The following is a 27,650-nucleotide window of genomic DNA, read 5'->3' as shown; positions in this document are numbered from 1 at the left end:
CCACTCTCCAAGCGTCTCCCAACTAATGTTAAATATATGTATATAATACATCTCGCTTAGATGCATTACTAAACGGATGTATTCAGTCATACTACAGACATGTATATGCCTAGATGGTACAAAAATAGTTGGTATACTGAAAGTTGCAAGTAGTTGGAAGACAAGTGAAATTTACAAAATTTAAAAAAAAAAAAACAACTCTGAAAATTTTCGGGAACGGAATCCTAAACCTGCACTTGAAACGTATCTAAGAACACTTTCCATTAAATTATTTTTGTCCTTAGAGCCTTCTCCAAACTGAAACGATTTTAAGGATCATCGCCTATTTTTCTTCAAACTAGAACTTGCAAGCATAGCTAAGAAGACTCCCCATTAAATTACCTTTCAAACGAAACAAAGAAAAATCAAAATCGGTTCATCTGTTTAGGCACTACGATGCCACAGATAAGACACACATAGACAGATAGACAAATAGCGGTCAAAATTATAACACCCCGTTTTTTGGTTCCGGGGTTAAAAATTACACACTTTTTCATATGATTGTCTGTATTTTTTGTAAAAAGAAAATATCTGCCTTTTTGTACGGTTTTAAATTTTTAAAAGTTATTAGCCCCAAAACTATCAATAAATAATAATGGAGTTTAACCTCCGTTCTTCAAACATATGTCTATAACAGAGGCGATTTATAACAGAGGTTATTTATTTGAACTCCATCTGAGTACATAAAATAAAATTTTTATGTTATGGGTGAAGTCAGTTACTTCATCCATTCTTATCGAAGCGACGGCAGTATGAGCAATTTATTGCCCCATTAGTTATAATCGATCAGACTGCCTGGATTCGAACCAGCAACCTTCCAGTCTAAGTAGTTTCTCAGGTGTCAAATATCATTATTAAGGCATGACTTACTGGTGCAAATGTTTCTGTTTGTTAATAAACAATAAATTGTTAATTCAATGAAACGCTCAGTGTTAAAGTTAACTTCCAAAATTAATCAATAGGCAACTTGAATTACGTATACGTTATACATGTATAATATAACTTTCGATTATTTGACAAACACGTCATACAAGTTGCCTATTTACTCATTTTTTAAATGAAATCTAACATTAATCGTTTCATTGAATTAAAAATTTTTTGTTTATTAACAAATAGAAACATTTTTACCACTAACTCAATCGTTACTAATGATATTTGACACCTAAGAAACACATTCCACGGGGTTTTAGCAAAATGTGATCGGTTTCTTTCATTTTCCTTGATGAGCCGATTTTTGTCTTTTACTGTACTACATTTCAATTATACTAGGGAAGCCTACGCTTTTCCTTTGTTTTGAAATGAAAATTTAATCTATCTCGCCGCAAACTTTATGGAAATCTGCACGGAATTTACAAATTTATTGTTTTACTTTTGTATTCTTAAAAAATCGTTATATTATTATAATATGTCGATATACTCATCTAAGAAGAATGAAAATTATCGAAATAGTATAGAATTCCTGTTGGAAAGAATCCTAACCAGTTATTTGAGTGGATGTTCCGCCTCATTTTTTGCCTAAGACGTGGTCTTTATTTTTATCAGAAAATTAGAAATTATGAATGAATATTTAACTTCAACTAAAATGTATAAAACTGTACTCTGAACGTATAACACGCAAAATAATATGTATTATCAAATGTGTTGTAAGTTGTTGGGTTTTTCAATGGAGTGATGTTGTTAAAGGGTGACTTGGGAAACGGGAACGACGTACGAAGAATTGATGATCATAAACTGTACTGTATATATATGCTCCCCAAACTGATTTTAATGAGATTTCAACTAGCGGTACTAAACAGACTCAAGGGGGTTAATTTTACCCTATCATTATTATTATACTATTTGTTGTAAATTGTATATAGTACTTATTTTTAAGGTATTTTATTCTGTAGATGTTTGGATTATTATTTGTTAATATGTATTTTATAAACAACAATTTTCTCTAAGGAAGACGTAAATACTGAAAAAAATAAAGCTTTTAAAATGTTTTTTTTTTTGTGTTTTTTAAATGTTTCTTTATTGTTTAAATTATTACTTTTGTTATTACTTGTTCTTAATGGTAATATTACTAATTTTATTGCGTTTGTCCATAACATGATCTCAGTCATGAAGAGCCACATTATTAACGACTATAAAAAAGTAACATTTTCACGCAACCCATTATGTGGGATATGGGTTGGGCATTTTCTAACAAATGAAAACTTTGTCTTCTTAAGATTGTGAAATTTTTATTAACAAGTGAAAACAAACAATTAACTGAGTAAATTATTGAAATACTACGTATAGACAGTGTTGATGATTGTTTGTCTTTTTACGTCATATAAGTAAAGAAAAATATCCACTCTTAGATAGCCACACACACATAATTGATATTCCCATATAATACATACTATAAAATTTGCAGATAATTTACTACATCACAGGTAAATATTTGACCATTTGACCTATATGGATCATTTACGAACTTGACCTCACTTTTTACGTCCTTAGAGCGCTATAAAAATTTCAGTTTAATGTCTTTTTCCGTTTTTGAGCTATCGTGTTGACAGACAGACGGACAACCGGAAATGAACTGCTTAGGTGATTTTATGAACATTTCTACCAAAATTTTGTTCGTAGCATCAATATTTTTAAGCGTTACAAACTTGGAACTACAAATTGCAAAGGTAAACTTAGTTTACCTTGATATATATTACATATACACATTGTATAATAATAGTAAAATAATAGTCTGCAGCCAAAGAGTGGCAATAGTGCGGAAAAGGGCATTATTTTTGAATGTATGAATGGTTTATAGAGCCAAATTTTATATTAAAAGTTATAGTGACACCAAAGTTTAGTTTGGATGACAATGCATTTTTGGTAAGCATGGCCTGATTTTCCTATCGCTTCCACCATATTTGATAAACATGCCTTTTCTTGGTTTGTAAATTAAAAATTGAAACAAAAAATTCTGTTTTAAAGACATGCTTTTATTGTTTTAAAAAGTAGAAAGTAATTTTGTAGGAGTCACTTATACATGACCATTTGTAAAAGCTTGCGGCGCTCAATACAAAATATCAACAATGATTTGGTGAACCTCAAGCATTTACGAATAGTCATGTATGAGTGACTTCTACAAAATTATTTTCTACTTTTTAGTACAATAAAAGCATGTTCTTAAAGTATGTTTCATTTAAATTTTTATTTTATTTACATTATGTTATCGAAATAATCATTTGGAAACTTTTTGAATAATCACCTGTATAATAATAGCACCTTTTCTGACCAAAGATAGCTTTTTCAAAAGAGCGTAGAGAAATACAATCTCACATCTTTTCATCGTTCTCTAGATTTCTGGAAAAAAATTTGCATTTCGTATAAAATATCACATGACCCTTTAAAAATGTTTCTCAGTACAAAACTAATCAATCTTCACGGCAAAGTTGGGAATTGGAAATAACATTTGCACCTCAGCATTTTTTTCGTGTGATTACACGGTACGAAAGGTTAGTTGGTACAGGTTGGAGGAGGTTTATTTGAAATTCCAATATTCTTAATATTATAAACTTAATTTATAAATTGAATATTATCTCTTTAAAAGAAATTAGGAAATAAAAAAATTAATTTTATTATTATAATATACACAAAAAATTAAATATACCGTAAAAAAGGGGCATTATGAAATAAATTTAATTATAGATTAAGTATATAAACCCAATTTCGAAACATCTTTAAGCCGGAAACAAATATATATCATACGCATCCAGTAGCAAATATCTAATAAGTATTAAAAATTCTGTAAATGGAAAAAAAGTTTTTTAAAGCATATGTCAGTTAGTAATAACTAGTATTGTTATTAATTATAAAAATTAGTTGACCAAAAAAAGTAAAAATAAATATATTATTCTAAACATATTTGTTACCAGTTAAAGAGAGTTGTTTGAAAGAAATCTTTCTTTATTATTTACTAAATTTTTGAATAATTCCGACAAAGGACTAATAAGTATTGATCTGTCTAATCTTATTGAATTATTAGTTTAGTGAAATGTACTTTTTACAAGTTTGTATGTATTCTTAAAATTATTTGGATCATTGCATAGCCGTAGGACGAAAAAAAAAGTAAATAATAAAATTTTATTTCTATTTTTCCAAAACCTGTGTTAATGTATCAGGTAGCTGAAAGAATGGAGTAGACTCGTTAGAATATTAATACAATAATAAAAAATAATTTTAGCACTTACACAAGTTAAGAGCACATGATTTTTCAAAACCATTTAGTGAAAAATTTAATAGAATTAGAAGGTTGAAATAAATAATCACACAAATTCTTAACAAACTGAGCGTGAGTTGCAAATATCTGTTGTTCGCAATCATGATCAATTTATAAAATCGCATTTTTGGTAAATAGATCAATTAATAAAGACAGTTCTTTAACTTGACAATAAATACTTATTTGTTAAATAAATTGATCTTTATGCAACTCGATTTCGTAAAGTCACAGTTTTAATCTAGTCATTTTTCTGAACAGAATTTTATACGCTTTAATTATATCAATTTGTTCATTTATTATTTTTTTTTTTTTAATTAAATTGTTAGTGATGGTTTTCTTGAAAGGCACCTTTAAGTAAGTCGATTTTTATTACCTTCTTTAGACTCAATTTTACATAGGCCAAAATCATCAAAAGTCATTATAAAACAAGTGAAAACAAACAATTGACAGAGTTAATTGTTGAAATACCATGTATAGACAGCGTTGATAACTCTATCACATTTCAGATATACCTGTGTCCTACGGACACAAGACCCAATTGGCTTTTGTTACTCATTTACGAACTCGCTATAAAAGTACGCTATAAAAATTTCAGCTTGATATCTTTTTTCGTTTTTCACTTATCGACTTGATAGACGGGCGGACAACCGAAAATGCACTAGTTAGAAGGTTTTACGAACATCTATACCAAAATTTTTAAACTTATGACTAAACTTAATATACCTTTGTATATTTCATATATACATAGTATAAAAATCTTAAAGCTATATAGGGATAAATATAATATAAAATTTAGTATAGTTAGATATACAAACAATAGACATATTAACTATGATAAGTAAACTATAGTAATGTTATTTGTTAAGTTTAAACACTCATTTGAATCAATTACAGTTTGTGTTATAAGCAGTACGTTGCACGTACGTATAGTGGTGCGGTGGTGATTGCAATAAGTCTCTAGGGTGTACTTTATAGTACTAATAACTATGACTATATGTACACCAACATGTAACACAACTCTATATACTTAAGGATGTATGAGCATGACAACAATGTTTGATTTAAAGGCTCAAAATTTGTTTGTAGGTAGTCTTTTACTCAAAGAATATGTGGTTAAAATTTCAGCTTAGGTATTCGTGCAAATTTTTAAGAAAAAAGTCATTAAAAATCGATATAAAATACATTGGCTCTTATGGAGGAATCTCAAAAAACGACATATTTTGGAAGTTTTTGATAATTTTCATTTGGAATGAATGAAAACAAATTTAAAAAAAAAACTTTTTAATAGAAAGTAAACATATTAGCAATGAATTAGAAAAGAAAAAAACTAAGTGTCACCGTCCATATAAGGGATGTAAGAGCAGGGTAGATTAAGGGTTGAAATTATTTTTATCTTATTTTCAACTTTGATGATGAATTTTGTTATAACTTCATGAATGTAGACGAAAAATAAGAATAAAATTTTTCGATATGTGTCTTGGTTTTCGAAATATCGAAAGCTAAATAATTAAACAAAATTTTCAATTTTCGATATTTTGAAAATTAAGCCAGATATCGAAAAATTTTATTCTTTTAAATCTAAAAACTTTTCGTCTTATATCGTCAAGTAATAATATAAATTTATCATCAAAATTGAAAAGATCTATTTTTAAATTTGTGCCTCCACTACCATGCTCATACATCCTTAATGTATCTTTTCATTTACATTATGTGTATTTTCCTATTTATGAAAATCTATGGAACAAAATTCTTAAGAAATTATTATGAAGAAGAGAGAAATATTAAGGATCAAAATGTTTATGTGTTTTTTCAAATATACCATGTGGATTTCTGTTGGTATCATTATTATTTCTACACACTCTTCAACATGCAGTCTTTGCATACAATTGATATTGGAACTATTTTCCTTCGCACGATATTTTTTTGCTGATTGTGGAGTTAAAAACCAAAAAGAAACACCAAAAACCGACATCTAGGTTTCCTAGGAAACTAAAACTTTTTCCATCGATTCAAGTTGCCATTAATTTTCAGAAAATACAAAAATCTTTTTAATATTTATCTAACAAGTATTTGACTAAAATTAATATCCTAAATTTTCTGAAAAATATTTTGTAAATAAAAAAAGTAAGCGCTACATTTATAATGTACGAAGCTACGAAAAGAATTTAGTTCCTTCCGGGTGTCTTGATTGTTCTTTTACAAAATTGTTTAAGTACACTCCTACATATCTCGCAAAAGAATCAAAAAGCAAAAGAATCAACGAAAGTCTAAATTCTTGTATAAAATTTAAATTTCTATTTTTTTCGATAGAAGCAAACTTTGTTTCACTAACAAAGAAACAAGTATTTTATTAAAACAAAAAAAAAATGTTTACTTTAGCTTTTGTAATACACAAATATTTCTGTAACTTATAAAGAGCTTTGTATATATTAAACAAACTAATAACTTTCACAATCAGCTGTTGATGGTGCGTCTTTTTCAATAAGGGGAATACAAATTAAACGATACGACCGCTATTAAATTATGTGATATATCGAAATATTGTTTATAGGATGGTTCTAAATTGACCGTATTTCAAAATCAAATTTCTTTTCTTTATAATAACGGTGGTGCTACGTTGCTTCTAAGACTGGCGAATAACTTGAAAATTCAATGCAACGTACCCTACTTTGTCGACGGTTAAAGCGATGGGTTTTAAAGAAAATATATTAATGATGTGAAAACTTCTATAAACGCGTTAGACGATATGTAATATATGTATAATAAATAATATTTGGAACGCTAAAATCTTATGGTTTCGCGTCAGCAACATGCCATGAAAATAGCTACAGATCTAACATAGTAACCTAGGATACTATAACTTTTTTCAATCGAAAAAACGACACCTATGTAATAATAATTAACACTAATTGGTTCTGATTCTTGATAACTTATGATTACTGTTCATAGATGGCATTTGATCTAAAATTTGAAAAACATTATGATTTGTTTATATTTTTGTAATTATTATTAGGTATAATAGTTTTCTATAAACTTGTTAATTATTTAAACTTAAAAATTATGAAAATTTAATTATTCACACTATAATTAACTAAAAATTTGAAAAAACACAGTTATTCCAAAGTTTTAACTTCCGTCAACAAGCCTCATGACTGACTATTAGTTATTAAAAACAAAATAATTTTAAATTTACCTGTAAGTTTGCTTTATCGTCCTGCTGAAATTCGATTAATTGCCTTAGCCATCACGCTGTGACTTTCAATATTTCCTTTCAATAATTACGTTATTCGAAGCTTTTTTAAGCTTTTATATTTTATCAATAATTCTTTTGTCAATGAACTACTATGGAACGTAAAACTATACCTTGATCGCAAATTCAGTCATTTTTACAAGACAGCATTTTATGGCACTGCTTTTAATAAAAAAGGGCTATTATTTCTTATTCACCAATATTGCTGTAGGTAGTTATTTTTTTGATCGAATTTTTGCAAAACATTCACCAATAAGTTTAGGAAAAAATCAATGTACAAAGCAAATTTGACTTGGCAGTCTGTAAAGTCCCTTGCCGTTTTATGGCATATTCCTTTTATCTATAGAACAACAGTTAACATTTTCTGTAGAGTTTTTATTTTATCTGTATGTGTACAATAAAGCAGTGGCACAGGAGCGGAGTATTTATTATACAAATTTGTGTGTAGCAGAGCCCTTCTTTTGTTCTGATATAGAAATAGATTCATTTGAGTGTTAATAATTTGCTTTGGCGCTCTCTGACGACCCTCTAGCTACACACACACACACACACACACACACACACACACACACACACAATGTTGCTGTTTTTAGATACAATGTTGCCCTTCAAATCATAATATTTTATATAAATTCATATATTTTCTGTTTATACCTAAAATATACAGTCGAATTTTTACAACAGTCATAATTTTAGGAGTTGTTGGGTATTTGTTACATACTGAAACCCGTTGAAAAAACAATTCCTTGCGTGCAGAAAGCTATTTAATGCCGACGAAAATTTTTGATCGTAAAACCTACCACTTTATAAAACATCTGATATCGAGATTTACTCCCTCCCAACTGACAACAAATGGGTACGAAACCCTTTTTAAAAAAAATGTAATCTACTGAAGAAAATGTGTTACTCGATTAAAATAGATCATCTTTATATTCCGGAAAAACGCAAACAATTTCATTAGCCTATTTAGAGCAAATTAAATTTTAAAACAAATTTCCTATTAAAAACAAATTGAAAGCATCAAATTAAAAGGATATTGCTAACAGAAGCATTAACAAAGTTTGAAGTAAATTAAATTTTGAGTTAAAAATTATTTCTTATTTTTTTAATTATCAAAACAATGTTTACGGATTTATGTAGGAGGAAAATTATTACTTAAGAAAAATGATTATAAACGCGATCTTTATAATAAAAAAGGTAGGTACTATTAGTTAAATATCACGTAGAAAATTAACACGTCAATTTATTCTTTAAATATAGTAGTACATCATGTTCGAACAACAACTAAATTAGGTTACAAAAATTCAATTGTTCATTATGGATACAGCAAAGCGTTTAAACATAACATCCGTAAAAAAAATGATGAGTATTGATACATTTCATGCATATTTATTGTATGATTTATATGTATTGTTATGTATTTAAATCTGGGTTTTAGTCAACACATACATAAATATAAAAATACCATTATGAGCTATGTGTACATAATATGTGATACAGGGCACAGGAAAAGAACATACTAAATCACTTTTCTTTTTCTTTTTTTTTTAACTGAAAATGTCATTTTATAATCCAAAAGTAGAATGCAACAACGAAATAATTTTTTGTGGCAACAATCGTAGTCACGAATAAATTGGGCTTTAAAATTTCTTATGCAGTGCAATAACATGCTAAGGCCAAGCCATACAGGCGATATAGTATATACATGCTGTCCCATGGTTTTATACTACTATAATATACATTATTAAATAGAGAAATATTCGCGTCTTAATTTTAACAATTTAAAATTAAGGCCTTACAATAAAATTATCTTGAATTAATTTTCAGTTTTTCGTTAAAGGATGTTCAAAGATTATTCACAAATTTTATTCAGCCCTAAAAATGGCCGTTTTGGAGTTTTTTTAACATTAAGCACAATTTGAAAATAACCAGCTTTACTTAAAAACTACGACTTAAAAGCTTTCGTATGCTCTTCTTTATTTTTTATCTGTATTTTATGGACATAGCATGTTTTGACTAATGCTTTATTATGCAACAAGAGATACAAAATACATTTAAAGTGAAAACATGAAAAAGTATAGAGGATCGGACTAAATTTTTTTTATCACTTCAGATGAATAATTCTCACTTCTCGAATAGAAAAGTGAAGTTTAAAAATCTTTACTGGTATGCAAGATATGAACATTTAAAATTCTTATTTAAACAAAGAGAAAGATCCCCACTAGTCGCGTCATACATACGTGGATATCGCGATAAAGATTACATATAAAACTTTGCTAAAAGGAAAGAATGCAATCTTTGATTGCTATAACTTCTTCGTTTTTAATTAATTTTAATGTCACTTTCAAATTTTGTCATGATCTCAAGTCTAGTTTAAACATTTTAATGGATAATATGGCCAATTCGAAATCAGGATTTTCCCCTATTGTGGAAATGGCTCTACATTATGTCTATAAGCCACCAACTGGGATAAAAATACAGACGAAAAGTATGTTATTATAAATTCGATTTTTAGAAAGCCAATTTTTATTTATGCTTCTACGGAACCCTAATATATGCACATATTATTAATGATGTACGTTTAGTTATAGAAAATGTGCATACTTATTACAGGGTGACAAAGTACTCACGATCAAGCAGTTCAATGGACCACCTTTTTTTTTCAATTACAACACACAATCTGTGTTTTCGCTCGAATGAACTTTCAGAAAAAAAAAAAACGGCATTTTGTGTAATAGTTAATGCAGTCAGTATACGAGGGGTTTTAAAAAAGAGGACACATGTTTTATTAGGAACATACAACATATATTATAAAAATACATGGATAAAATAGTTCGGCGTGGCATCGGATTGGGTAGTAATCTTATAGTTATTTATATATATTTTTTTATATATATTTTTTTCATTATTTATAATTTTTTTCGTGTAGGTATAATTTTATTTGACAGTTAACCATCTTTGTTTTCATCGAATGTTATTGACATATGAATAGAAGTTACTACGCTAACTATGGCACGCCGTTTTGCTTTTAAAACCTCAAGTTTTTTTTTTCAAATTTAAACCACGAATTATGTAATTCAATACTCATAATTTTAATTCACAGAAAGCTGGTTTCTATAAGGAACTTACGAGTTAAAATTATCAATATTCCAAGCTTGAATTTAAATTATCAATTTTGATAATTTTAATAAGGTATTCTACTATGTTTGAAAATGTACTTCAGAATGTTGATTTTCATAATAAGAAGAAACAAAAAAAATATATTTCGGCAAAATAAACACGTTTTCGTACTATAAAATTTAATTTAAATTTTAAACCTTTATAATTCTCGCAAAAACGTTGTCAACCATTTTGGTGACGTAATATTGGTAAAAATAACAGTCGTGTGTGTAATTATTATATGTATAAATAAAGTTGATGGTAACATTACCGATAATTATTATGAAAGCCATCAACAAATTAGTAATTAATATATAGATTAAAAATAGCGACTTTTAATTTTCATAAAATAAAACAATAATGTGCTTTTATGACTCAAAATCAGATTAAAGTATATTTCTATATAAATTTTAATTTTTTTTTTTCAGCGCCATTTATTTTTGAAGCCAAGCAAGAATGAAATTTGAAACTCAAATAATTTAATATTAGAGTACTACATAGCTCGTATAATGCTACAGTTAATTACAACTAACAATTTAGTTAAGGTTTATGGTTTTTATATTTATAACTGCACTCGGGAAAAAAGTTTTATTATTGAATTATGATGAAAATTTTTATTATGATTTCAGACCATTGAACTATTTTCTTTAACTTTATTTGAAAATAAATTACATGCGAATAATCCACAAAAGTAGGCATAAAAAAAACAACTTGAAATTCAGACAATATTTGAAACTTAAAAACATTAAAAAAGCGCACTGTAAAAAGGTTCGTGTTTGGCATATTATTTTTGATACATTAATCGCATGCAAGCTTTCATTTTTATTAAACATTTTTGATTTACTATCATAAAAAGACTGTTTTGTTTCAAATTTAGAGAGTCAAAATAGATGACCCATCTTTATATTTAATCATGAAAAGACCCCACAATACTAGATAGGAAAATGGATTTCTGTGAAACTTTTTCTAACCCATCCTAAAAACATGGATCATTCTCATTAATAGTTCTCACGACCACAAAAATTTTAGCGAGTATTTTTCGAGGTACGGGAAATCAAAGCTACGAAATTATAGTTTTAGTACTTGACTTGGAAAATGGATTTCAGTAAAAATTTTTCAAACCGTCCCCAAAATATTCTTTGGATCGTTCTAATCAAAACTTCCCACGGTCACAAAATTTTTTCTAGAGTAGTTTTCGTGCATGACAAATTTCTTTTCATTTGGATAAATACTTTTCGAGGTATTGCTGCATGTAAATTAGTTAATGTAGAAACCTACATTTAGTGACCAAAATAATGTCTTAAGGCTTGTCAATTTTAAAATTGATTCCACGCTCAAGTCTTCTATCATTGATTTAAAATTTATCTACTGAATTACTGACAAATTTTTAATATAGATTATTCATAAAACATATATTTAATAATTAGGATTTGAAATATTAGGAATTGGCTTTCAAATATTAATCAATATATTTATAAGCAGATAATTTCACATATGAACTTTTAAGACTTAAACTTTATGTTTAAATATTAATGTTTTAATAAAAATCTATTCATTAAAGCAATAGTTATTATTTGCCTTTATCCTTTTAAAACCTTGTTCGTTTCGTACTAATTTTTTAATTTACACATTTCTGTAGAAAAAAACACAATAATTATAAAATAAACATGTAAAAATAAAAAAAATAAAACTTATATGTTCAGTGATGTAATAAAACTTTATATTTAAAAAAAAAATACCTACTTGAAGTAATTTGTTCCACTTTATGTTCGTTATTTGTTGCTCATATAAATGTTTTCATTTAATAAATAATATAGTAACTTTATAGTTTTTTTGATCATATAATTGAAGTGTTGAAGGGTTCAAATATCGTTCAAATAGCATACAATTATTTTATTTTTCAATAAATTTAATAAGAGGGTATAAATTACAATCACCCTATGTGTGTGTATGTATATAAATGTAACATACGCGCGCATACGCATATTATTTGTTACATAATATATACTTATGTACATATTTATATATTATTTATTATTAAATATGAAATATGAAACCGATTTTAACAACTAAATTATATTTATTGAAAGTATTATGTATTGTATATAATACATAACAAGCGTTTATTTATATTACAGGTTGATTTATTTACTTAAATTATTTTAAATGCTTCTATTTAGTTTTTTACAACATTAAGGATGTACAAGCGTCAGGACAATTTTGGATAAAAAGCTTGAATTTTTTTAAATATGTTGTTGGTTACTAAATCTAAGAGCCTAAATGGCCGAGCGGTCTAAGGCGCTAGTTTTAGAACGTTGGACTGTTTAGACTTAGGTTGCGGGTTCGAATCCAGGCAGCGGCAGTGTCAACAATTTAAAATTAAAAATGGAAGTGCAGAATTGATCACATTGTCGTCGCCTGGATTAGAACGAAGTAACCGACTCCACCCACATCAAAAATGTAATTGTAAATATGTTTGTAATGGAATAAATAAAGATTAACAAATAATGATGTGGGTGGCCTCTGTGATTAGGCATGCGTCACAAAAACGGAGGTTAAACCCCCATTATTATTATTACTAAATCTAAATCAATTATGAAAATTTTAGAGTAGGTTGCCCGATTTAAATAAATAAATGGCTTCAAAAGTAGGGATATTTAATATTGATCTTATGGGAAAACAGTAGATGGATGATTTATTTGCATAGATTTCTAAAAAGCTAATCAGTGGAAATTAAAAAAAAAATATTTAAATTATAGTTAAAACCTTTATAAATTATTGAAAACATATAAAAACAAATTTTCGATCTCTTGACAATTACTTACTCTTTGTCATTTGTTAATGATAATGTAAATTGCCTTCTTTTACTATAAACGCTACGCATAAAAAAAGATAGTCAGTCAATGGAACTGTCGACAGAATTAAAAACTTAAAACTTTAGAACAACGGTCCTTCGGCCTGGCTGGAACCTTCGTCAGTGGAGCTCGCATATAGCTCTAATAAATACCTATTAACAATTCCTGAATAATGATAAATAATACCCCAATACTATTCAAAAAGCTATTCTCAAATCTAGATAAATATGGTGGGAGCGCAAATAAATACATTTGAATAATAAGATCTAACGTAATATGTCATTTATATGCGTTTCCACCATTTATTTCATGGGTTTAATTTTTTGTTGCGGAACCCTCAAAAACATTTTGTAGTGGGTCGAATTGTAAATCTAAACCATCCACTTGAACACACACACACAAAATTTCATTAAAATCGATTCATCCACCTAGGAGGAGTTCAATTACAAACAATGATGACGCGAGTTCCATGATTTCTGTTCACCTAAAAAGTTCTTAACGTGCCAAAAGAAGTTTTCACTTCAAAATTTTAAACAAAGAAAATTAAACTCGAATTTCTCAATCGATTTTCTTCGAATCCTATAAATTTCGCATAAAATTAACTTAAAATGGACTAAAACAAGTTGGGTTAAATAAAAATTGTATAACATTCAATTAACTGAATTAAATCATCTTGTATAAAAAAAACTATGTAACAATAACCGTAAACACTTTTAAACATACAATAATTTTTTTTTAACTGATAGTTATTAACATTTATACTAAATACACATATTAATAATGTACACTTGAGTGAATATATTATGTGCTTCTAACAGTAAGTAATATTCACAATACTGTACTAATGTACCTGAAAAACATATATAGGGACATATATCAAACCAAAATTTTCAACTAATTATTAGATGAATTTCATGTACTTAATAAATATTAAGGGGATATTGTATTTCAATGTGTACACTTATTTGACATAATGTTTAGTTTAGAGAGAGAGTAGTCAATGACTTTTTACAAGCAATAAATTTTTAAATAAATATGTAGGTATTGTAAGGATTTCTTTTTTTTGTAATTCAGACATAAACAAATTTATTTTAAACAATATATTTTTATAATGGCTTTTTATTTGCATTTATTCATGAATACTATTCGTGCGTTTTGACTTAACGTTAGTATTATTTTGAAAAGCTGCAAAAACGATGAATGCAAACACGAGTGTACTTCAAAATTTTATAAAATATGTAAAATCTGGTAAATAAGTACGACAATCCTTTATAAATAATGATACACCATATTTTTATGATAATACTAGCTGTGAACTACCCGCTTTGCTGGGCAACATCCCCACTTGCACCCTCCCTCCACATTTCCTTGCGTGGGATAACAGTTTTGTAATGTACACGTCATGCTCTTTTATTTGATACCCCACTTAGGTATATTTGTAAATATTCGATAATTCCTTCCCACTTTCTCGCTACACCTTTCTACCCTCCGAAGGTTAAAAGTAGATAAAAATAATAGATCTTTGAAGCTGGTTGTATATCGTGTCAATATTTGAGCTTAATCGATGCACAACTTTTTTAATTTTTGAAGCATATCCCTTTCAACCTCTATTTCAACCCCTTACTCTACTATAATATGGATGTATTATATATAAAAACCTTCCTCTTGAATCACTCTATCTATTAAAAAAACTGCATCAAAATCCGTTGCGTAGTTTCAAAGATTTAAGCGTACAAAGAGACATAGGGACATAGGGACAGAAAAAGCGACTTTGTTTTATAATATGTAGTGATGATATGTTTGAAAATGTACTTCAAATGTTAAAAAAATATATTTCGGTAAAATAAACAAGCTTTCTTGTCATAAAACTAAATTAAATTTTAAACCTTTATTTATTCTAAACGCTGTCAGCCATTTTAATGACGTAATATTGGTAAAAACAACAGTAATGAATGTAATTATTATATGTATAAAGTTGATGGTAACAGTGTCTACAATTACCTACTATGAAAACAATCAACAAATTAGTAATTAATGCATATTATTCTTGCGTATATAATGCACTACCGAAAGTATACTCTTTTAGTTATGTCGAAAGAAACAATTTCTTTGCAGTCTTGTTAATCAAAATTGATAAATGATCAAATAACACAATTTTTATCCTACTACCTTTCTTCCCCTTCAAAATAGGTCCAATTATATGCAGCACAAGTCATAATTTTTTCCATACTTGGAAACATGTTTTATAGGCACTTAAAAGAGAATCCTCTTAAAAAAAATTGATTTCTTCGACTAAAAAGTTTCACAACAAATTCACAAATATAAAACATACTTTCGATTATTTTTTGGCCACAATAAGTAACAATTTGCTATAATTCGTGTTTATCAAATTTTATTTGTTTTTTAATCAAACTGAAACACTCAAATAGTATTCTTTATAGGCTGTTCATTTTGCCAAAACCAATTCATGGAGAGTTAAATGACAATTATAAAAGCATCACTTCGACTTTTGGACAATGTTTTTTTTTTTCTATATTTACTGAGCATTTGCTATTACTTTAATTTTTATACCATTATTTTTAACGATACGCAAATCGTCGTTTGTAACACAAAGTTTAAGTAAAACTGTGCTCATATTAGACATCATAATTAAGGATGCATGACAACAATGTTTGATTTAAAGGCTCAAAATTTGTTTGTAAGTAGTCTTTTACTCAAAAAATATGTGGTTAAAATTTCAGCTGAGGTATCCGTGCAAATTTTTAAGAAAAAAGTCATTAAAAATCGATATAAAATACATTGGCTCTTATGGAGGAATCTCAAAAAACGACATATTTTAGAAGTTTTTGATAATTTTCATTTGGAATGAATGAAAACAAATTTTAAAAAAATTTTTTAATAGAAAGTAAACATATTAGCAATGAATTAGAAAAGAAAAAAACTAAGTGTCATCGTCCATATAAGGTACCGTCTATGTAAGAGCAGGGTAGATTAAGGGTTGAAATTATTTTTATCTTATTTTCAACTTTGATGATGAATTTTGTTATAACTTCATGAATGTAGACGAAAAATAAGAATAAAATTTTTCGATATGTGTCTTGGTTTTCGAAATATCAAAAGCTAAATAATTAAACAAAATTTTCAATTTTCGATATTTTGAAAATTAAGCCAGATATCGAAAAATTGTATTCTTACTTTTCGTCTTATATCGTCAAGTAATAATATAAATTTATCATCAAAATTGAAAATATCTATTTTTCAATTTGTGCCCCCACTACCATGCTCATCCTTAAATTAAAATAATTGTACAGCTTTTTTAAAGCTTCATGACTTCGCTGGATTTTTCGTTTTAACGTTAATAGTCTGAATTAAATCAAAGTTTTTTCAAAAGTTAAAATTGGTTTTCATATTTGAAATAAGACAGTAGGTTAAAATACAACGATATACCAAAGCAACTATATCTGTTTCGAGAAAATTTTATCACGAAATATGCATACTTGGTGTTGTAGAACTTGATGTCGGAACAAAGTAATTCGTGTCGAAACAACGGATACTAAAGAAATATCAAATATCTACTTCTATAATAATAAGAATATCTATTATATTATCTGTAGTAGGTACCTAATAGTAAATTGTATAACTATGTAAATCACAGAAGTGAAAACTATATAATATACAGGGTGTCTGTTGTAGTTGTGTTTGTTTCAAACTCTTAATGCTAAAAATGGGTATGTCGATATCACTACATAGTATAAAACAAAGTCGCTTTCTCTGTTCCTATGTTCCTATGTCCCTTTGTATGCTTAAATCTTTGAAACTACGTAACGGATTTTGATGCGGTTTTTTTAATAGATAGAGTGATTCAAGAGGAAGGTTTATATGTATAATAACATCCATTAAATAGTGGAGAAGTACTGCTATTTTTGAGGTTAATAGTTAAAAATGTAAAAAGTAAATAAGTAAAAATGTAGTGTATGAATTTAGATATTCCAAAGATGGCAGGAAATCTTCATGGTATAGGGAAAGGGGGATTGTTTTACTCCAAATTTAACGCGTGCGGACCACGGGCAGTAATGAATAAATCAAAACTACTGGATCGATTTTAATCACATAGGCTATATATTTTATACCCGTGCGAAGCCAGAGCGGGCCGCTATGTTTTTATATACAACGTTCACAGTTTTTCTGTAGTGTATTTAGTATCAGCATTGCACCCGTGCGAAGCTGGGGCGGGTCGCTAGTTATTTTATATAGGCCAAAAAAACCTACATGAAAATTAAGTTTATTATTAATCCCACTGACGTAAAATATGGGGATTTTAGATTTCAAACCTTCCGTATTTCTGCATCCATAGAGGTAAAGGATTGAAAGTATCGAATTTAGGTTGCTATTTTGTTGAAAATGACTCCAATAATTGAAATTGTAAGTTGTAGTGCACCAGTGCACAGTTTCCTGAATCTAAATTCAACACTTTCAATTCTTTACCATCATGGCCATAAAAATATGTGAAATTTGAAATATGAAAAACCCAAGTTCTACGCCAAAGAATGATAAACTTAATTTTTAAGTGGGTTTATTTATCCTATAAAATATACCCACCCAATTTTAGCAAAATAGAATTTAAGTTACAAAATACGATTTTAAAATTGGCTCCCAAACGAAACAAATTGGTATCAAGGCAAGTTTGGCTAAATCATCTTACATTGGGCTGTGTTTTGGTAGAGCGTTATACAGAACTTTTAAAGACACCATGTATGTATCTACTACAAATTAGTAAGATACAAGTAAGTTAGGTAACGGTTGTTTTGCTGTACCGTGGCCAAAACAATATTTATGATGAAAACTATTAATGTATATAACCTAACTCGTCACCAATGATGATGACATCACCTATACTCTCATGTAAACTCCACCAAATACTTACAACTGACAAATACAGTAGAACTTCTATCAAAACTTTGCTAAATATACTTTTTCCGCAAATCTAGAACGAATAATTACTAGTAATTGTTAATTTGGCGTGTTTTTTTACTTTTAATTCGTAATAGTAATAATATAAATCCGTAATAATAATATAAATCCTTTTAGTTTCTATAAAAATACATCGAGCTATAAGCTTTAGAGCAAAAAAAAGGTTTTTATTTAAGGCTATTTCTCTTGAAGGATGAAATTTTTATAATTTTACAACTTAAAACAAATAGCTTAAGTAAATATGGTGGAAGCGCAAATAAATGTATAATTCTTGTAATACAACGCTTCATAAATTTCATTAATAAGGTTGTTTCCTTTCTAAAATATTGTAAAAACAAGTGAAAACAAACAATTGACTGAGTTAATTGTTGAAATACCATGCATAGTCAGTGTTGATTTATTTATCACATTACACATACAAACATGTGACACATACATAACTGATAATCAAGTATAGTACATATTATAAAATTTCCGCCTAATCGACGCCCTCACGGGTAAACAGCGATGTTTACGAAAAAATGTTTTAAACAAAACTTGTTTAATTTTTGATAAGGAACATTTTTTACATTTAAACTTTTGTTGTATCTCTAACGGTTTACAAGACTTACAAGACCCAATTGACCTATGCTCATTTACGAACTTGACCTCACTTTTTACGTCCTGAGTACGGACGTAAAGTCCACAGACGGACGGACGGACGGACAACCGGAAATGGACTAATTAGGTGATTTTATGAACACCTATGACAAAATTTTTTTTCCTAGCATCATTATTTTTAAACATTACAAACTTGGGACTAAACTTAATATACTATGTATATTTCATATATACATGGTATAAAAACCGCATTTGTAAATTTTACTTGTATTACATAAACATATAGATAAGTTTAGCAAATAGTAATGATTTAAATTTTCGACTTTTCGAAGTTCTACTGTAAACATACGAATTTAAAGAGACATACACAATTATTATTATACATACACCAACCAACATACATACATATAGAATATAGAATATAATATATATAATGTAGTACATACCTACAAGCTCCACTACACTGGAAACGAATGTGTTGTCCTCACACCGATGCCGGTCCTTATCGCCAGTTTCCGCCTGAATGCGTTTAGTAAAACGGAGAGATGCCGAGAGCGTGATTCACGACTACACATCATTCTCATACCATCCAATAATAATAATATCTAACTGCACAATGTTGAAAATACACACACACACACACACACATACAACTGAACACAGAACGTAGAGGACATAACGTAGTACTACGTACACATATAATACCTCAACATCCTCAGCATATACAGCATAGTAGCATCGTTATTATATCATCAGTAGCGTCAAAAAATAAAATTCTACCATCTTGCAAAAAAAAAAAAAAAAAAAAATACAGAAAAGCGTACGAAAAAATCATGAGACACTAGATATTGAAGAATTATGGTACTTTAAAAATGTGTTAAAAATTGTTACCTTTGCAAATATACTGGTCATTCCCGAATAGTGAACTTGGATTAATTTTTTGTTACCACAAATTCAAATGTAAATGAAAGAATAATACATCTAAAATATATTTAAGTAACTTTTTTTTAATTAATAATAAAAAAAAGTTATATTTTCTAATAAAAAATACGGTAGTGACGTATTTACATCCGTTGTGTCTGTGAGGCGTTGAGGCGTTTAGTTTGTTTCTATGGAAAATTAAGTTATAATATAGTGAAAGCAAATTTAGAAACAAACCATTTATCATTCTACATGTTATTTTATAATTTCTCCGTGCATTGGCGTTGCTAAAACGATGTATTAACGTCACTGGCGTTTGAATTTATAGTTTAAAAAAACCATTTTCTTTTGAAAAATTACATGAAAATCAATTTTTTTCTTAAGTTTTAATTTAATTTTTCTCAGTAATTTTTAGTAAACTTTCGAAAAATAAAATTAAATTAAAAAACATGCAACTTCTCTATTAGCCGTAAATTATAAAACTAAAAGAAGACGTGCATTGTCCAGACAAAACCCCGGGAGTGGATGAAAACTTCAACCACTCTTGCTCAAAATTAATTCCTTAGGTATTTTACAAAAAAATCTTGAACAGTATCTCTTTTGTAATACATAGTGCCGAATACTTATCGTATTCCAAAAATTATTCCAGGTAAATAGATTCTGTCACGTCTTCCGAAAATCTCGTCGTCTTATCCGAAAATCTTATCGTCTAAACTTTGCTCTATAAGGAACTTTTGGCCGCTGATTATGAATCCGATGTCCGATTACACGGATTCTGTCACATGTTTCAAAAATCGTGCCAGTTTTAGTCAAAATTTTCATTTTTATAACATAAAAGCGGCAAATTAAGTGTTCAAAAATGACACGATTTTCGGAAACGTCATAGAATCCGTGTAATTCATCACTTTTCCTATGAATCCCGGCTTATTAGTTGTACTATAAGTACTCATAATGTTTTTTTTTATCTTATTAAGGTTTTTTTTTAACTCTTCTGAAATAAGATTGAAATTGAGATTATAAACTAGATACCCTTGGCGGTGATACTAGACATCTTAAATTGCGTTAACATTCACTCATAAAATGTTAAATGCTACTACATCTTTACAAGCTCAACTTCACTACCAAAATTTAAGACTTTTTTAAACATAAAAATCTAAATTTCTATTACAGATATAGAAATCATATCATGAAAATTTTATAAATAAACGAATGAAATAAAATATTTTTCTTAAAATTATTATTTTATTCAAAAATAAAAGTATTAGGTATAGATATAGGTAATAGAACATTACTGCATACCGTCACTGCTATGTTTAGTTATTTATCGATATCGTTTTCTTAACGTCCCTAGTATAAGTACGACACCTCGACAATGTTGTATTTCGTTGTTAGAGACTCTTCTTCTTCTTGGTCTTCCTTATCGCTTATATTAACTAACTATGTAGGTATAGGAAGAACTCTCATATATACATTCAAAAATATATATTTTATATATGTTCAAGTTGAATTTATATATATATATATATATAGATATAGGGAGTTAGTAGTTCTTAACCTTCTATAAGAAAGTTTTTGGATTCTATTCAAAATCGAAAAAAATTTTATTTTTATTACGATAAATTTAGGACTTGGAAAAGAAAGCTTAGGCGAAGGGAGAAACACATTTAAAATTTCTGGGCTAATAAGATTTGTAAAATGGCAATATCTACCTATTATAATAAATATTTGCATGATATTTATAAAGAAACCCCACTAATACCAATAGGGGATGATCCTGATGTATAATTGGTCATATTACCCATAAAAATGTAAAACTAGACTTGATACCAAGGCAAAATCTAAAAGTGAAATTAAAATTGATTAAAAAACGAAAAAGTTATGAGCAATCAAAGATTGCATTCAAAGGTTGTACATTTCCTTTTAGAAAAACTAAGTTGTATATGTAATCTCTATGGCGATACCCACGTATGACGTCCTTAATTAGTCCTCTTTGTTTAATAGGAATTTTAAACGTTCATATCTAGCATACTAGTAAAAATTTTCTGGAGATCATACCAATAAATTCGGAGATTTAGCGTTTTTTGTTTTGTGTTAATTGTGGGGTCCTTTCGCCTTCAATGTTAGTTAAAAATATTTGATTACAAGGAAAAATAATTTTTATATAATAGTTTAAGTCTTTATCTAGCGTACAATGAAGTTTCGATCATACTTTACCCTGTAAATTTTTGTGCCAATTTTTTCAAAAATGTTAACATTTGTTGACAGTCTTACGAGAAAGTAAAACCTTACCAACTATTCTCGAATTATAGAATTATACTACCAGTTGCATAAAATATATAAGTTATCGTGAAATTTATTGAGAAATAAATAATAAACTGAAAAAAAGGTATTAGCAGGAAAATTTGTTCTTAAGGCAGCAAGTAAATACTTTGAATGAGGGCCACTTGGTAGCCTCGAATAGGTTTCTTGAACAAACATGAGAGCGAGAAAAATTCAGACTTGTTTTTGGTTGTGAACTTTATTATTTTCTTACCATTTCACGAGATGAAGCTCAGAGCTCAGTTTGCAATTTTTCTTTTGGGACTATTCTTTTTTTTCTTTGGGACTCTCAAGCTGTAAAGTAATCTTTCAAGACTTATTGGACGAGATTTTAAATTTTCTTTAAGTCTTATATTTACAAAGACACGATGGTTTAAATTTTTTAAACCGATTTATACCGGTAAAAAGTGAAATATTCGGAATCAGAAAGCTATTGGTAAGACCTGTAAAATTAATATCCAAATCTTGTTACTTCTGCTACGAAACTGAACTTAGAACGTTCTTCGTATATAAAACACACGGACGAATGTACATTTAAAACGATGAACATAAAACACACAGACATTTTCTTACACATCTATACCGAACTTTCTCAACAACTTCGCACTAGGTACACGGTGTAGATATCTCTATGCTTTTAGTGTGTGTGTGTGCAACAACAGTAAGTATAACAACAAAAGATAACAACTCACAATTTCCACAGTGATGAATAAATTAAAAATCATACTTTGCAGTAAAATGACAGTTTTTTTAATAAAAATATCTCGTAGACACAGAAGTTTTTTTAAATTTTTGAAAATGAAGAAAAAGGTTTGTGAATAATAATAGGTTGGGTGTACTTCTTTCTGCCAACCATTTTCATATCAAAATTGATAAAAGCAGTGAGTTAGAGCGCCAAAAATATTGAGCACTATTTTCTAACTATTTCGCTTTTTAAGTACAGGGCCCGATTGAGGATGTACGAGCGCCAGGGAAATTTTAGTTGGACTAAGTCAAAATCAATTCTGAAAATTTTAGGGAGGACTGAATAATTACTATTATACAATTAAAAAAATAGAAAGCCATACAAATATTTTACCTGTGTAAAACAATCCTTGCCATTATTTCGAGTGTTATAGGAAGGGGATAAGCGAGAGCAATCTTTATCAATCTTTACTTTTAAACCCAGCAAAGCGGGTGGGTATCACTCTAGTATTTTATATTGTAAATGATGTAAACTAAATTCTATATTGAACGCTGTAATATGTTTACAACAAATGCAATTTCATTCCAAAGAATAATATTTAAAAAAGGAAAATAAAAATTTGAAAATATTCTAATTTTCTTTACATAAATTCATATTTCTACATCATATTAATGAGTATTCTTCAATTTCAGTTACAGATTTGGACGCGGGTGTTCATTCAGATGAAACAAATTCAGGCGATAATTCAAATGCAGGTTCCAGTGCGGGAGCTCCAGAAGATGATCAAGCTCGTTTACGTCTCAAAAGAAAATTGCAAAGAAATCGGACGTCCTTTACAAATGAACAAATAGATAGTTTAGAAAAAGGTAATTTTTATTTCTTAGTTGTTAATATTTTGTAGCTTCATACCATTTACTATTCAATAATATAATTAATGTTTACAAAATTTGTCGCCAAATTAGGGAGTAACATCTCTCATGATAAACTGATAATGACAACATTGTAATTGAAATCCGTATTTATAATAGAAAAATTGATCTAGTCGTTGAGGAAAATTTGAAATTTTATTTCCAATACATAGAGTAGTAGAGAACTCATTTCTATGATAATTTTATATTTATATATGGTGGACTTAAAAACTCGTCGGAAAATACGAAAAATAACAATCTCGATTTCCATATATTCGACACTCAAATCACGATTAAAACATCGAATTATTCTTTTCCAAATTTACATTTATCAATCCTCAAAAAAAGGCAAATAAAATTTCTTTATACAATTTCTAAAATTCAAGTTTTGAATTTTTTGTAAATGGACTGAAGCTTTTAATACAAAATAAACACTATTTACGATAAAATTGATGAAAAGTAATAATTAGATTTAATTTCAGAATTTGAACGTACTCATTATCCAGATGTATTCGCACGTGAACGTTTAGCTGCAAAAATTGGTTTACCTGAGGCACGTATCCAAGTGTGGTTTTCCAATCGACGTGCAAAATGGCGACGTGAAGAAAAATTACGTAATCAACGACGTGGTTCAAATTCAAATAATAACAATAATAATAATAATAACAATAATGTACCGAATACGGTACCTGGTTCAATTCAGAATACTGGTCTTATTGAACATCATCCACCACCTCCAAGTGTTTCACCGCCACGTTTACAATTGAATGGTGGCTTTTCAAATACCAGCATGTATTCATCGATACCGCCACCAATGTCCATGACGGATTCGTATAGGTATGTATTTTGTTACAATTACTAAATATGGTCAGTTTAGTTTTGGGTTTTGTACCTACTTTTCCTAAAAATTAATAGGGGTATTAGCGTAGCGAGAGGGGGCAGGAGGGTGTATCATGCCCCGGGCACTACTCACAAAGCACTACTCACTGAATAATTTTATAATTTTACTCACAAATATCCCGAGTGTTATAATTTGTAATTTTTTTTCAGTTCCATGACATCAATGTCATCATTCGGACATCCACATCCTGGTTCAACGTCTGGTTTAATGCCAGGTGGTGCAGTAGGACTTGGTACAGGTATGTCATCTAGTCCTGGTGCGTGCCTTCAACAGCGTGACAATCCAGCAGTAAGTGGTGGAATGGGTGGTGTAACTAGTGGATATTCTTGTATGACACGTCCACCAACATACGATCATCTAGGGCTTGGCTATGGTACACGACCTTCACCATGTAGTCCGACGCAACCATATCAGATGAATGGACATCAATATAATACAAATGGATCGTCTTCAACAGGTAAGCAAAACTGATGATTTCCTCTACTCTTTAAAAAATTATTAAAAATTTGCAACTTCGAAATACTTACCTGATTTCTACTGATTAAATTATGAACTCACGAGTTGGGTATAACCATTACTTACAACGTATAATAAAATGCGAAAATGAAATGAATTTCGACTAATTGCCGACGGAGTTGTAAATGGTATAAAACAGGTTAACTTAAGATTTAAAAAAAAATAATTCGACTTGCAATGAAAGTTATTGGATTTTTACACCTTCACACACACCTTCATCTGACTATAAACAGATTTTGTTTTCGAATTTCGCCGTATTTATTAGTTTTACTGTTTTTATATTAAAAATAGCTTTCTAATTTATAATTTTCCTTTTCTCTAAAATTGCCAGGTTAGAGCATACGTTAATTTTGAAACGACCTTACAAATCAAAACAAAATTAACAATTTTTTAAAGTACCCCCCTTCAAGTAGAACAACTTCTCACAAAAACCATTATTTTGGCGTTCCTATAAAAACGCTTGTTAAAAAAACTTAATATTTATCAAAATATTTTCATATTTTTCTTTATTTACAGGACTCATCTCACCTGGTGTTTCAGTACCTATAGCTGTTCCAGGACAACCTTCTGATATGGCTTCACAGTACTGGCCCCGTATACAGTGACCTTGGTGGGCGTAAATAGCCCAATAACCATAAACATTTGTATTATTATAATTATGTCGTACACAACAATTTTCACATACCAAAAAATTCATCCAAAACAATGAATAGTTTAATATCAATTATTATAATTAATTAATATTTTTAATTAAAACATAGGTGGTATATATGTATTATATTTATTAATTTTAAAAGATTTTTATTCACAATAATTTTAAACAAAATGAAGACAACAAACATTTACGTGTAATTTTATTTGATCGTGACATCACTGTTTTTTTTTTTTAAATTCGATGCAAATTTTTATTTTAAGCCTTATCTATGAAGCATTTATTGCTCATCCAATAAAAAATAGTTCGAAAACATAATGGACAAATTTTCAACCTTTGTCCAAGTCTAACAAAAAAAATTTTATGATCCGCTATCTTTGTGTGCGGGGGTAGAAGATATGAGAAAAGTTCACCTTTCTATTTTAAGCGTTATTAAATAAATTATTTCTGTTTAAAAGTTGATTTAACGGTATTTCAAAAATTCAAATTGAAAGAAGAAAATAGATTTTTGAAAAACACTCTCAGCTTTCAAATGATGATAGAAAAATTTCTTAGCATCATTTCAGAAGATTATCATCATATGTTTAATTTTACGTATGTATCCATTAAATTTTGGTGAATAAATCATCCAGAAAAACTAACACAAGAATGCGAATAAGCAACTAAGTCCTTGTGTAAGCTTTCAAAGTTCATACAAAATTAAGAGGTAGATTTTCTCATCCTTTCAACTCTCGACACAAAGCTTTAGAAGATGGTATAAAATTGTTATAGTCTTTAATTATAAACTAGGAAGCTTTCGAATGCTTCGTAATTGACTCTGATCGCAATTGATTTTCTCGAAGTTACACCTGTTTATATTTTCGGACAAATTTGAATATTTCTAAATGGTCCGTTTCTTTTTTATGGGCAGTGTAGTTTTAGTAAATAGAATTCTACCCCCCCCCCAAAATTTCTACTTTTCTCTTGGATGACTATGTGTTATAACTTCAATGAAACAAATTTAAATCATCTGAAAAAAGAAGAAAACTCCTGCGGGGGGCAGACCGCTTATATATTTTAGGTATCGTAAGTACGGAACCTTAAAATTGACCACGGGTAATTTAGTTTGTAATTTTAAACTTAAAGCGTCCATCTATATGCAACGAAAAGGAAACCTACTTCCAAACTCAACAAATCTCGTTACAAACCATTCACTCAGAGTTGTACGTGCGAAAATCATTCAGACTTGTCACAACACGTTCGATTGGCAATAAATTCTTCGTAGATATATGGTTTGATTCTAATTTAAAATAATTATTACAAAACACTACTAAAATAAGATTGAAAAAATTAAGAAGAAAAATTGTAAAGATTGTTTGTTAAAAAATATGTTTCAATTTGAATTATACCAATATTACTTAAAATTATTTTCTCATGTTTGTGCAAATAAAACTAGAAATACTTAACTACTTCATTAATAAATTTTATACTTTTTTGGGTACTTTTTAATTTCATTATTCTCAGCAAAGTCTCAGTAGAAAGATTATGTGACAAAAGTTATTTTAAAACATAGTAATCAACGAAAAGGTTAAACAAAACAAATTTATAAACTTTACCTTTATTCATCCGTTGTTATTACGGACTAC

The 27,650-nt window shown here is 28.6% G+C and overlaps 1 protein-coding gene across 2 annotated transcripts in view; it reads left to right on the top strand.

Moving 5' to 3' along the window:
* LOC123297601 (paired box protein Pax-6-like) overlaps nucleotides 1-26,071 on the top strand; it is a 110,621-nt gene extending 84,550 nt beyond the window's left edge. The window contains exons 6-9 of one of the 2 annotated variants that reach the window (XM_044879341.1): nucleotides 23,741-23,914; nucleotides 24,439-24,793; nucleotides 25,007-25,314; nucleotides 25,890-26,071. In XM_044879341.1, coding sequence (XP_044735276.1) covers nucleotides 23,741-23,914; nucleotides 24,439-24,793; nucleotides 25,007-25,314; nucleotides 25,890-25,978 — 926 coding nt within the window. In that variant the 3' untranslated portion in view covers nucleotides 25,979-26,071. Of the gene's footprint in view, nucleotides 1-23,740; nucleotides 23,915-24,426; nucleotides 24,794-25,006; nucleotides 25,315-25,889 lie in introns of both variants that reach the window. The other variant, XM_044879340.1, reaches the window with a different exon arrangement.
* Nucleotides 26,072-27,650: the final 1,579 nt, after the last annotated feature.

Source organism: Chrysoperla carnea, chromosome 4 (genome assembly GCF_905475395.1).
Source record: "Chrysoperla carnea chromosome 4, inChrCarn1.1, whole genome shotgun sequence".
Classification (NCBI taxonomy): domain Eukaryota; kingdom Metazoa; phylum Arthropoda; class Insecta; order Neuroptera; family Chrysopidae; genus Chrysoperla; species Chrysoperla carnea.
The sequence above is the reverse complement of the archived record's forward strand: the minus strand, read 5'-3'. Positions and strand labels throughout refer to the sequence as shown.